This window comes from Cajanus cajan, chromosome 11 (assembly GCF_000230855.2).
Source record: "Cajanus cajan strain Asha chromosome 11, NIPB_CcT2T_4, whole genome shotgun sequence".
Lineage (NCBI taxonomy): Eukaryota > Viridiplantae > Streptophyta > Magnoliopsida > Fabales > Fabaceae > Cajanus > Cajanus cajan.
The window spans coordinates 5,644,042-5,655,271 of record NC_138527.1 but is presented as its reverse complement, the minus strand read 5'-3'; the positions used below and the strand labels follow the sequence as shown (position 1 = coordinate 5,655,271).

The 11,230-nt window shown below is 34.2% G+C and overlaps 1 protein-coding gene across 3 annotated transcripts; it reads right to left on the bottom strand.

The window, feature by feature from the left end:
- Window positions 1-9,304, bottom strand: LOC109812979 (histidine kinase CRE1). Of its 3 annotated transcripts, none has more exons than XM_083066469.1 (12): window positions 8,660-9,304; window positions 7,594-7,993; window positions 7,088-7,321; window positions 6,838-7,007; window positions 5,646-5,867; window positions 5,371-5,557; window positions 5,229-5,280; window positions 4,891-5,120; window positions 4,560-4,658; window positions 3,595-4,307; window positions 2,091-2,594; window positions 1-714 (listed from the first exon to the last, which is right to left on the bottom strand). In XM_083066469.1, the coding sequence occupies exons 2-12, from the start codon at window positions 7,933-7,935 to the stop codon at window positions 480-482; spliced, it is 2,988 nt and encodes a 995-aa protein (XP_082922595.1). In that variant the 5' UTR covers window positions 7,936-7,993; window positions 8,660-9,304; the 3' UTR covers window positions 1-479. The 3 variants fall into 3 exon arrangements, with proteins under 3 accessions (XP_082922595.1, XP_020232656.1, XP_020232657.1); XM_020377067.3 differs by having other exon boundaries at window positions 7,594-7,978; XM_020377068.3 differs by lacking the exon at window positions 8,660-9,304 and having other exon boundaries at window positions 7,594-8,645.
- Between the last annotated feature and the right edge of the window lie 1,926 nt (window positions 9,305-11,230).

The following is an 11,230-nucleotide window of genomic DNA, read 5'->3' as shown; positions in this document are numbered from 1 at the left end:
TGCAAACAAATGATTACTTCAACTTCATAAAGTGGAGGGGTGATTCTAACTCACCAAAAGATGTGCTACACTACACATAGCACACATTTTTAGCATAGTGACCAAATCTATTACAAAACACCTTTACATAAAAAGCTATTGCTGTAAGAACCTTCTAATGGGGGAAGTAATAACAAGATGGGAGAAAAACATTGAATTTACATAATTTCACTCATCCCCTACCCAGAATCTCTGTACACAATTGTGTGGTGTAGCGTGGTATACATTTACTCTAATAATGCCAAACTTCAGCCGGTTAGTAAAATGAAACATCCCTCATCAAAGAACTCAGCTCAAATATGTTGGAAAACCAAGTGTAACTCTATATGCATGAAAGCATAAGTAACAAGTTACATGTGACTTGTGAAAGTGCTAGAGTAGTGATCAAAGTAAAATGTTGTCTCCAATCTCTAGTATGTTGCCATGTAAGAAGCACATTGTTAAGAGTCTGAGATGGACTTGGATTTGAAAAACTTTGCAACTTCCTGATACAGATTTTCTTCCTCGAATGGCTTTGAGACATATCCATCCATGCCACATTTCACGCATTCATCGTATGTAGCATGGATCACATCAGCTGTCATGGCCAATATAGGCACATGCCACTCACTCCCATTATTCATCTCCTCATTTGCCTTGCTCTCCATCATTCGAATTCGGCTGGTTGCTTCAAATCTGCAAAATGTGTAACATTTACTTTGATGGTTTCCCAAATTCTTAGTATTGAGGATTATTAACATGTTTGTACAATCCAAGATATAAAGAAAATTGAGATTACATTAATATAAATGTAACAAACTCTTATATACGATAATCTTACTAATGTAATTAAACTGAAATGCTTTTGAAGACATTGCTTGCCACCATGGAGTATAAAAATGGATTTGGTCAAAGTAATCATTGATCAAATCTATGAATACATATGGGTTAAAAATATGAAAGTCCATACATACAAACTTTCACACCTTGCTAGCTTGGTTTATGACATGTTTTATGGTGGAACTTGGAAGAGAAGAACCATATAAAATATTGTCAAATCAACATCTTAATTAGCAAACCCACCTTTTCCCTCTACCCTACCATTTTTTTTTCATGTAAGTTGATTTTGAGGCATCATAATTCTTTAAAACCAAGAAATAAAGAACCCAAAGCTGGGGCGTTGTACAAAAATATACTCCTTGTGGTGCAATCCTTATTATGAGACACTTTTAACCGAATCACATATACCAATATGATAGTTATATTAGTTGATTTCATTGTGTTTATAAAACAAAATCATGATATACCAAATTTACCTGATTAAAATTTTGTAAGAGAGGTCAAGATATTACTCCATATTAAAACTTATGCACCAATATCAATAAAATTGATAAAATGATAATGGGAGTTTAAGAGGTGAAAGAAATAATATTTATTTATCAAATTCTCTTCTAATTATCCAACAACAAGAAACACATTTTCACAATATTTAATAAGAACAAAAGATGAAAAATAAAATCAATGTTTTATAGAAATTGTAAAGTGTCTTATAAAAAGGACTATTATTTACTTCTAAATTGTACCTAATTATAAGGACCAGAGAGAGTAATTTATCAGTTTATTTTAATATAAGACGAATGTTAGTGATACTCTTTAAGACTAAAATTTATTGAAAATCAAAGATTGTGAGTTTCACATTAATGAGCCTCTCTCTTAATTTATTGATAGGACCCACGAAAATTTCTGATTTTCAACCAATAACAAAATGAATATTTAGAAGAAAATGTTAAAAGAGTATCACTAACATTTCTCTTAATACAATAGTTGATTATAGCCCCAGTTCTAAGTTATATGCAATGCTTCTTAACAAATTATAGTGGATTAGACTTGGTAGAGGCTATTTCCTAGGCTAGTACTTATTGAGTTTCCTAGGCAATAGTAGCCACAAACATTTAATTCATTTTATCATTTGATGCACGATTCTACAATTTCCTAAGGACATTAAGTACACATATTTCCTACATAAAATAAACCAGGGAAAATGCAATAATAGTCAATATAAATATGCATACCCGTCCATTTCTGGCATTTGAATGTCCATGAAGCAAGCATCAAAATTGTGAGGTAATTGAAGCATTTCAAGTGCAGCTTTGCCACTTTCAGCACATTTCACATCAGCTCCAAACTTTTTAAGTGCCCCTGCTGCAACCCTTCGGTTTACCCCATTGTCATCAACCACCAAGATTTTCTTTCCATATAGAAGGCTATGTAGAAAGGAAGAACCATTAGGCATGTCTTTTCCTAGCTTCCTCTTCTTCCCCATCCCCAAAATTTGCTGAAGACAAGCAGCCACCATACTAGCTCTCAGAGGCTTCATGATCACCGTATCAGTGAAACCGGCGGCCTTAGCTTTATCAAATTCAGTATTACTAATATTGGTTGCCAGAAGGATCATTTTAGGCATCTCAAACATATGATCATTCTTTTTCCAGTCTGGTTTCCACATATCGAAAATCCCATCCTCTCTAGAAATCCATGCGTCCTTCTCAATCATGATAATATCAGGCTGGAACATTCTGCATCAACCAAGTAGCTACACTCAGTGAATGAACTGAAGTGCCAAGAAACTTGAACAAAAAAGATTTTTTAATGGCATCTCTGATCAAAATGTTATTCATTTTTTAAGAAAACAAATTGCTTAACATTCAATGTCTGAACTCTGAATAGACAAATGAAACATAGTATCTTTCTTTTTTCTTTTTCTTCCTCCCCATTCCCTCCCCCCATGGAAAAAGATAAAGTCAAAGGGGATTATTTTAATATTTCTCAAAAGAATAACACAACCCATTATAAAATGTCAAATAAACCCATAAAAAGGAAAAAAACCATAATAATAACTAAAATGTCAAAATCAACATTAAGCTTGTTTTGTAACCACACATTATAAAATGTCAAAAAATATTATATTTCATTTTGAAATCAATCAGCATTAAGTTATATAATAGATATATAAGTTGCACTCCTAGAATTAAGGCAAGTGATGTTGGAACTTTCAACCACTCCCTCCACAAATGCCTGTCAAAACAGACGAGCTACCAGAATAGGCAATTTACTAAGATGGACAATAGGCTCTGATATCATGTTAGATTTCATCTTAAAATCAATTTAACATTAAGTGAAGTTGTACAAAAATATAAGTTGCACCCCAAGAATTGAGACATGTCACATGGAACCTTCCAAAAATAAATTGATTTCAATTGAAGATAATTCTGGAAACATAACCAAAAACAATTGAAAACCTACCAGGCAGAAAAATAGCCATGTGGAAACCTAGTAAATGAGTGAGACACGAGTCAAGTGACTATACCATTATGCCTTTTTATATATAAAGCACAAACCCTAAAATCTGGTAGTGGGCCATAGTGGGTGTATACACCCTCATAAAACTGCAGAATATGTTACAACAACATCAAAATCTTGATACCGCTGGTTTATTATCACTTTCAGTTTCTTCATAATCAACACAAATATTCTGTCCAGAAAAGAAAAATATAAACAGGGAAAGATAAAACTTACCCTGATGTCAAAGAACCACTTTTACCACATAAAGCAACAGCCTTGCTGATGCTATTTGCAACTTTAACTAGTATCCCCAGTCTCTTCAAATGGTATCTAGTCACAGCAGCTCTAACAGGTTTTCCATCAACCACAATGGCTTTCAGCCCTCTAAAACTTGAAGGAAGATCTTCCAAATTATTCTTCAAGTCACTAACTGTACTTTTCTTAAATGTTCCACAAACTGCAGTGAAGGAAAAAGTGCTCCCTACCTGGGGTCGACTTATGAAATTTATTTGACCCCCCATTAGTTCAACTAGGCATTTACTGATACTCAAGCCGATACCAGTACCCCCATAATTTCGTGAAGTTGAGCTGTCAGCCTGCACAAAAGGCATGAATATCGTGTCCTGTGCTGAGAAAGGAATTCCAATTCCAGTGTCCTCCACACATACCCTTAACGTGACTTGCTCGGATGATTCACAACCATCTGCTGTTTCTCCTGATGAATCGAAGCAAAATTCTTCAACAGCAATTAGATGCTTAAAATTATCCCAGCAGTTCCGTTCATCAGCTGCTTCACATCCACTTAAGGTTTTGAAATGATAATCACCACATATATGGAATACTTCATCTGATTCTCCATTTATAAAAGTCTCATGTTTTCCATTCATTATGGACTTTCTATTTTCCGCCAGATGGACTTTAACAAATATATGTCCTTGTTCAGTAAACTGCTAGATGTGCAAATTAATTAGTAATGCTATCAACAAGAAACTTGTGAATAAATTTAATGAATACAGTGGAAAAAATGATTATGAAGGACTTGAGCATCAATATCATTGCTCTCTTCCACAGCTGCTCACTGGGGTGAAGAATAAAAGAAAGAAAATCTTAAAGTGAAGATAAGATTGAAATAGTTAGAATGGCATTTCCAAATGCAAATATGAACAGACTGATGAACAAACTTGGAAAAATCCACTTACTTTAACAGAGTTGCCAACAAGATTTGTTATTATTTGTCTGAATCTCCCCGGATCTCCCATGACAATATCTGGAACTTTATCACAAACGAACACGGCCAGCTTTACTTCCACAATCAAGAATATAAGTTCAGGTTGAGAATCAACACGAGCACAGGAACATGAGCAACATCCAGCATCATAAGACCCAGAAAGGAGAAACAGAGACGAGACAACAACATAAGTTCATCAATTAAGAAATATAAATAGAATGGTGAAATTATAAAACTTGGACAAAGCAAAGCAATCCTATGGCATTTGTAATAGGTCAAGGTTAATCAACAATTAATCATACCTCTAAACCTTTGTGCCTAGATTTCTCAGAAAAAAGAGAAAGGACATCATCAAGTATGGAACGAAGATCAAATGGAACAGCCTCCAGCTCTAACTTGCCAGCTTCAATTTTAGCTCGGTCCAGCACCTCATTTATTAATGTTATTAGTGCCTTTCCACATGCTTGAGCAGTCTGAGCATAATCTCGTTGGGTTGAACTCAATTCTGTATCTAGAAGCAGAGCAAGCATTCCTACAGTAATTTGGAGTTAAATTATATCATCATCAATAGAAAATTGCAAGTTATGAACACATATGTCACATTTTTGTTAATAATAGAGAGGTAGAATTTGGAAGTTACCTAAAATACCATTCATGGGTGTTCTAATTTCATGAGAGACTGTAGCTAGAAACTGATATTAAATACAAAATTGAGGTTATTGAAATTAGTAAGTAATCCCTGAAAATAATGAACCATGCTATCGATATGCCAGGAAAATTACCTGGGACTTGGCAACATCAGCTGCTTCTGCTCGGACTTTTAATTCCTGCATTTCATGAAAATCATCTTCGACTTTGACAATATGATTTCCAGCCCCATATAAAATGTAACCCACTAATAGAAGAATCACAAAGAAAAGGAATGCTGTGGTAAGAGCTATCCAATTTGCTGGTGCCTTCTGATGATACCTATTCAAAATTTGATGATAACTATCTGTTGACAAGTGAAAACATTAACACTCCTTACAGAAAAAGTATGGTAGCCAGATGCACCTACCTACATATCATCTGATGTTTCCTGTATGGATCTCCAAAATCAAGCTTGCTTTCATGGGCAAGAGACATATCGCTGCCTTCTTCATATTGGTTGCCATACATGATTAGGGGATTAGTGTAGTTTGTGATATCATATACGTTCACCAAAATTGCTTGGTTACCAGCAAGTTGCCCAAGTAAATTCTCTACAAGGGACTCAACATCAAAGGACCCTCCAACATATCTGATGCCAATTAGAAATTTATTCAATACATTAGAACACTATGAAGCATACCCTAACCATAAAGCCACAAGATTGAACCAAGGCTAGCAGGCTTATCCATAGAGTTTTAGTAAGCAACAACGGAACAGAAAGTTCAAACTATATTTTAGACAGAACAGGAATATAAACCAAAATCATCCTGACTGTGACATACAACATTTAATTAAATAATTTAGGCCCATGAAAATACAAATACCAAAGGAATAATTTTAAAGAAGCGAAATTATTGGTAAAATAGGAACAACAAACATTCAATTGGTTAAGTATGCTAAATAAATGGTTAATGAATAACCATTAACCAGTTAACTGGTTTTGCCAATTACATAGGCAACAGTTATCCTCAAACTCATTGATAGTGGTCAGGAGAAATGGAAATGGCACCCAAGGCCAAGGTTGTATCGATGGAAATAAAACTGGTAGCACAAAGTGGCAGGGATTGTAATACCATTCATGCCTTGGGTTTTAATGGAAATAGAGGCAGGAGCAGTTGTCAAAGCTTCTGATAATTTGTAGAAAAAATGTGATAATATTTGACAATCACATATTTGTGGTGAAGAAATTACTCCCTCTATTTATTTATGGTTCTCATAGTTCAAGACAATATTATTTATGTTATTGTCAATTATACTCTTTATTCCTACCTAACTTTTAATTAAATTAAACATTGGCAACTAATATACATTTATTATGGGGTAAAAATGAAGCATATAGTAGGAAACATGTAAACTATTTTATGAAAAAAAGAAAATCTATTGAATTTAATGGTTTGTGTACAAAAACCTTAAATGACTATTAAAAAGAAATGAAGATAGTATTGTGTATAGACAATTGACACCAGTGTTGTCATCATTATTTAGGGTATGCAAATAACACGCATGCAAAACAACTAAAACTATTACTATAATACCATATGACACAAACTAGGACCCACCCTGCAGTTGCTTCAATGCGTTCTTCCACTGTTGGCTCCTGAGGGAGCTTAGACTTGTACACAGGGAATGTTAAAACAACACCAAGATGGTGAGAACCCAACAGCCTGAAAGGGCTAGTCAGAACCGCTTTTCCAGTGGCTCTAGCCCTAAAAATGTTTTCCCTGTCCTCCTGAACATGCAAAAATAAAAGTTGAAGTGGAAATTATACAAAACATAAGTAGAGCACTATTCATCAGTTTTGTGATCTACCTCCCCAGACATCATATCAATAGACTCAAGATATGAGACAGTTTCTTGTGCAAATATAACGGGCGCATACTCGTCTCTAACCAGTGAAGATTCCCTTTTCATTGTCTTTATAACCCATCCATGTTCTTTCTCAAATCTCTCCCTCTCAGAGTTAACAACTCTTTGTGCATAGGCCACACCACTCAGTAATGGCCGTTCAAAAGCTGTCCGGGCTGTATACTCAGCAAAGGTTTCCTATTTTATTATGAACAATGACCAATAGTCAAGATACATGCAAATGGAAGGATAAATTTACACAATTTGAACATTAAGTAAAAGTGTGAAACTCCCAAATAGCCTTTCATTTCTTTTAAGTCATTATATAAAGTAATGTTACATGTACTACATCAATTTTGTGTCTTTATCAATTTTGTTGTACATATTGAGATAGACACAAAAGTGATGTTATACACTAATATGCTTAGCTTGTTTGAAATCAGAATTGGAGTGGAACATGAAGCACTAACCTGGTCAATGGCAGAAGGGTATCTGTAGTAATGAAAGGTTGAAACAAGGATGGCAAGGGCATGGACATGATTGACACTCACACTAAACTGATCTTGCAACATTCTTGCCCTTTGATCACAGAGACTACCCAACACCTCTTTCCTTCTGACTTTAGTGTCATCATCCATTTTGCTATAGATACACCAACTGATCAAAGCCATTAGCAGGATCCACAGCAGCAAAAACTTTGGAAGACAAGCTCTATGAGCCTGAATAAAAGTGTACTTTCTTTTAGACCCCATTTGATCATGCAACCTCAAAGCCACAGGATGGTGGCTCTGCATCTTCAAACTAAGACCCATCAGCAAGAAATTCACACTGCTCCCCTTCTGCCCCCCTTCATATCTATATTTAGAGAGGCTCCAACAAGAGAAATTTATAGTTAGTGTTCACAAATGAGGGTTAACTTTCTTTAAAGTTATGACGAAACTGCAGACACTTTTCTCTGGTGCTGGAAAAGAAAAAGGGTCATAGAACAAAACTCTAAGCAAAAGCATCACTACAGCATTGTTTTGCGTGACTAAAAACCTCAGAAAGGGCAGGCACAAACACACCAAGCATACTGAAGAAATGGTCAATTCCCTCTCTTTCTCTCTCCTAACAAGCAAAACTCGCTTGAAAATACACCAAGAAAAAAAAAAGAAATCAATAGAGAGAGAGAGACATGAAACCCAGAATTAAAAGAAGAAAACTTTCCAAGCTCAGACACAAGCATGGGTCTCAAAAGATGGAAAAACAGCTCAAATTCCCAAGAGCCACCCCCCCCCCCCCTACACCCCAATACTTGGCCTTGTTTCACACTTTTTAGTGTTGAAGATCACATTAAAAAAACAAGAGAACTCTAACCAATAATCATGCTATGTAGGCGTGAAACTAGTTCACACTCCCTCTTACATATAATATTCCATTATTCTAAACCAAGGACACTGACCCCAAAACACAAGCACACACAACCCAATAAAAGAGAGAGAGAGACATGGTAGTAATGAGGTTTTGTTGAATGAAAGAAATAATGTTAATGTTTACCTGTAACAGGAAAGAAAGGGTGGCTGTACAATGATCCATAGGAACCAAGTTTTGTTTGGTCCAAATCTGTCTCTCACTCTACACACTGCTGCTTTTATTTTATGCCCTTTTTATGCTACTTTTCTCTGTTGTCACTTTTTTATTTATATTAACAGATAAGAAAAAAAAATCGAATTTTTAGGATTTCCTTGATACGGTCTTGTCTCCCATGAGCTTCACAATAACAAAAAAATAATTAAATAATACATTAGTCTATTACTCTATAGTCTATACATTACTAGTACTAGCTCTCCTTTCTCTGTCTCTTGCAACCTTCATTTTCTTTTTTTCTCTCTCTCTCTTTCTGTTTATGGCACAAACACTAATGCATTTCACACTAACAGTGTCTCCCCCTCCTCAGTTCTCATTGCTGAGGTGAGAAACTAAGAATAGAAACACCGTGTTCCAAGGATGGTGTAAAAAGCTTAGAAAAAAGCAACCTTTGTTGACCAATGAGTGATGGGATAAACTGAACCAAACACTTTTTTTCTCTTCTATTCCATACTACTCTCTACTGTGCAGTTTTTTCTGTGTGGTCCATTAGTGGCTTTCTGATTCTTAACATGAATCATTTTTCTTAGCTGGGTCTCTCTTACTTTCTTCTATGCTTTTAATTACCTTTTTGTATGTCCAAATTTGAGGATTAGAATTTAGATAGAACACACGAGAGAGAGAGAGAGAAATAAAAATAAAATAAAAAAAAAAAAAACTGGGAATGGCTATCACAAATCTGTGTGATAATGACATGGCGACCAGGCACAGATTTTATTCCCGTGTGGATTACCACAAAAGCCCATCATTGTTTTTTTGATTCCGTAAATGCCCTTGGGAGATAATAACGAATTATCTGCTATCAACGTTGATTTATCGGTTAAACAATTCATAGTTGGCAAGTCTTTGCATCCATAGTGACTTTCAATTAAATTAATCTTACTCTGGCTGATGGTAACAGCTGTATATAGTTGAAATTCATGATTTATTATATGGAATAAATTTATCAACACTTATATTTAAAGTATGTGAATCACTCATCTTTATATATATAATATTAAATTATATTTTTTATTTTTAAATTTATATCAATTTGGCACTTTCAAAACTTATTATTTTATTTTTACATTCTAAGATAGTTTTAAATTATTTTTTATTAATTCAAGACATGTTCAAACTAAACAAAATAATAAACATGATAAAAATTATGTTAAATAAGTTTATCGATCAACTAAAATATTTAAAATATTTACTATCATATTATTTTTTTTCTTTGCTTTATCTCTTTGATAGTCAGTATTAGTATATCACACAAATTGTGAAAGAAAAGCCACACTCTTTCTCAAACCATAGGTCATGATCAATGATTCAATTGAATAAGTTATGGTTGCTACAAAATCATGAGCTTGCTTTTTGAGCAATATTTCAACTTTGCATACATTTCTTTAATAAATAAGATTTCGTATTTACTATTAGTTACATATATAATTAAAGAACCAATCAAACCTTTTAAATTTTTTACCTTTCTCACTGTTATTGTAGGAAAAAAGGTCGTACTATAGAGGGATTGAATAGTATCTCAAACTGTTATTGTAGGAAAAAAGGTCGTACTATAGAGGGATTGAATAGTATCTCAAACCTTTTCTCCAGACTAAGGCTTCTTAGCAAACAAAGGTGACAAATGATACCAAGCCAACATAAAAACTTGAAGAGTTTAGGAAAAGAGAAAAATCAACACCAAGGATTTTATACTAATTCATCATCACCATTGAATTTACGTCTAGTTCTTGATCAATTGATTAAGTTCTACTGCTTTATCTTTGTTTACAACAAATATTCTTTCTCAAGTCATTTCTTGCTCAACAAAGCAAAATTCAAGTATTATTTCACACAAAGCCTCTCTAAACTTCCACAACACAAGTTATAGGATGATGTCTATTTGTTCTTCACAAGGCGAGAGTGTTCTAATTGCTTCCAACCTTTCTACTAGTGCAAGGATTTCTTCGAAAAGCACAAAAAGAATTAAGAGGAGTGGATTAAGTTTGAAGGAAGAATGTCCAAGCTCATGTTAGCTTTGAATTACTTTTACTAGACTAGTTTTTATTATTTGTGAATATTTTCTTTTATTTTTTGAAAGTTAAGGTGGCTAAGGGAACCATTCTTTATTCCCCTACTTGGTGACAAGTGAAGATTTGCTCCACTTTCATTTCCCAATCCAAGTAAGCATCCACATCCTCTTTGCCATGGAAGGAAGGGAGATCAATTCGTGATTCCCTAACCTTTGGCTCTCTAATGACTCTTTTAGAAGTAGATTGATAATATTCATCTAGGTTTAGACTTCTTACTTCCTCTTGGCTTGTGGAGCTATGGGAACTTTTATGACTTTTCTTTTTTAGTTTTAATTTTTATAAAATTTTGCTTCTTGTTGCTTAACCTTTTTGTATTTCTTCTTCAAGCAATGCAAGTTGTATTTCTCTTTCAATTCTTTCTTTTTCCTTGGCAAGTACCTCTTGCTTTCTCTAAAGTTTTAGTGATTTTAAC

Coding starts and splice junctions, on each gene's coding strand:
- LOC109812979 (XM_083066469.1), bottom strand. CDS start 7,935: ATGGGTCTTAGTTTGAAGATGCAGAGCCACCATCCTGTGGCTTTGAGG. Junction 5,868..6,837: donor CGCATTGAAGCAACTGCAGG/GTGGGTCCTAGT, acceptor AATTGGCATCAG/ATATGTTGGAGGGTCCTTTG. Junction 715..2,090: donor CAAATGCCAGAAATGGACGG/GTATGCATATTT, acceptor CACATTTTGCAG/ATTTGAAGCAACCAGCCGAA.